The sequence below is a fragment of the Austrofundulus limnaeus genome, unplaced genomic scaffold (assembly GCF_001266775.1).
Source record: "Austrofundulus limnaeus strain Quisiro unplaced genomic scaffold, Austrofundulus_limnaeus-1.0 Scaffold318, whole genome shotgun sequence".
NCBI lineage: Eukaryota > Metazoa > Chordata > Actinopteri > Cyprinodontiformes > Rivulidae > Austrofundulus > Austrofundulus limnaeus.
In genome coordinates this window covers 324,777-326,528 of record NW_013952720.1, presented here as the reverse complement: position 1 = coordinate 326,528, position 1,752 = coordinate 324,777, and the positions used below count along the sequence as shown (strand labels likewise).

At 47.7% G+C, this 1,752-nt stretch overlaps 1 protein-coding gene across 1 annotated transcript in view; it reads right to left on the bottom strand.

The window, feature by feature from the left end:
- Nucleotides 1-1,492, bottom strand: part of ehd4 (EH-domain containing 4) — a gene marked incomplete in the record, with an annotated part of 17,819 nt that extends 16,327 nt beyond the window's left edge. The window contains 1 exon segment of the mRNA XM_014022138.1: nt 1,051-1,492. Within this exon segment, the coding sequence (XP_013877592.1) occupies nt 1,051-1,280 (230 nt within the window).
- Between the last annotated feature and the right edge of the window lie 260 nt (nt 1,493-1,752).

The following is a 1,752-nucleotide window of genomic DNA, read 5'->3' as shown; positions in this document are numbered from 1 at the left end:
CATCCATCAAACATCCAACCATTTTCCAACCAACCATCAAACATCCAACCATCGTCCCACCAACAATCAAACATCCAACCATCGTCCAACCAACCATCCATCCATCCATCATCCAACCAACCATCCATCCATCGTCCAACCAACCATCCATCCACCATCCATCCATCGTCCAACCAACCATCCTCCATCCATCCATTGTCCAACCAACCATCATCCATCCATCCATCATCCAGCCAACCATCCTCCATCCATCCATCGTCCAACCAACCATCCTCCATCCATCCATCATCCAACCAACCATCCTCCATCCATCCATCGTCCAACCAACCATCCATCTACCATCCATCCATCGTCCAACCAACCATCCTCCATCCATCCATCATCCAACCAACCATCATCCATCCATCGTCCAACCAACCATCCATCTACCATCCATCCATCGTCCAACCAACCATCCTCCATCCATCCATCCATCCATCCATCCATCGTCCAACCAACATCTCTCTCTCTCTCTCTCTCTCTCAGTTTTATTGTTTGTTTTCTAAACATCTCAGTTTACTTGTTTCCATTGAGGTTAAAGTTTACCTCATTAGAAAATGTTTTGAGCTTGTTGAGGCCTACATCGAGCTGCTTCTTCAGCTGTTTGACAACCTATTTTTCAAACCAAAACTCTGCAGCAGAAACTTACTTTTTCTCAGTGAGATGTTGGGATGTTAGGATTAAGTGTCCATCCTTACAGTATTTAACTCTGAATCTTTATGAATAAATGAATGTTTTTGACACAGAAACACTTGTGATCAACTTGTGATCTGAGCAGCAGTGGATACTTAGTGTCAGAGCTGACTTTGTGTTCTCTGTGGCTCTGAGGGGCCCTCACCATCCTTCCTCCTGAGTCAGAAAACGTTTTCTGTGTGGAACAACTCAAACAGCACGTGTTTCTTCATAAATCAACACAAACCACGGTTTACACTGAGCCTTTAGAATAAAGAACAGACTTCCACCTGTTGAACAAGTTCATTAAACACCACAGATTTCCTGCTGGTTCCWTACCTGATGAAGGTGGTCTTCCCTGTGGAGTACTGACCCACCAGCAGGACCATGGGTTTGCTCTGGAAGTCCGCTCCCTCCAGGGCGGGGGAGTGGAAGTCATGGAAGAGGTAGGTCTCCTCCAGCGGCAGCAGCTTCTTGGTGTAGAGGGTCTGCAGGCCCTCGGTCACAGTCTGGTACATCTCTCCTTCCTTGTTGCGGCCACCTTGCTCCTGTTTGACCCAGCTGAACATGCTGACTGTTTGATGAGTCCAACTTCCCCGTTTCGGTGCTTCCTTCCCGTCGGTCCGGAGGCGCAGGGACGCGTCTCCTCCTGCTGCTCCTCAGTGTCTCCTCCTCCTCCTGCTGCTGCTCCACAGCGGCTCCTCTGTGCTCTGCTGAGGCCCACTGATGATGTGGTTACCTGCGGGCACCGCCCTGCGTGACGTCACTTATTCCCCCCGAAGGACAGAGGAGGAAGTGTCCACTCCCGTGACTTCAGGACGTTTAAACAGARAAAAATCAGCTCAAACAACACACGAGTAATCACTTAATAAAATGTTTAAAACGTCTAAACGGTTTGGAGCAACAAGAGACAACACTTGTCCAGATATTTTTCTTAAATGTTTGGTTTTTTTGTTTGTTTATAAAAATAAAAATTCTGTCCAAACTTAAAGGAAAACACCTGCAGTACCGCGAGCTCTCCGCGAGGTGGCGACAACAGAC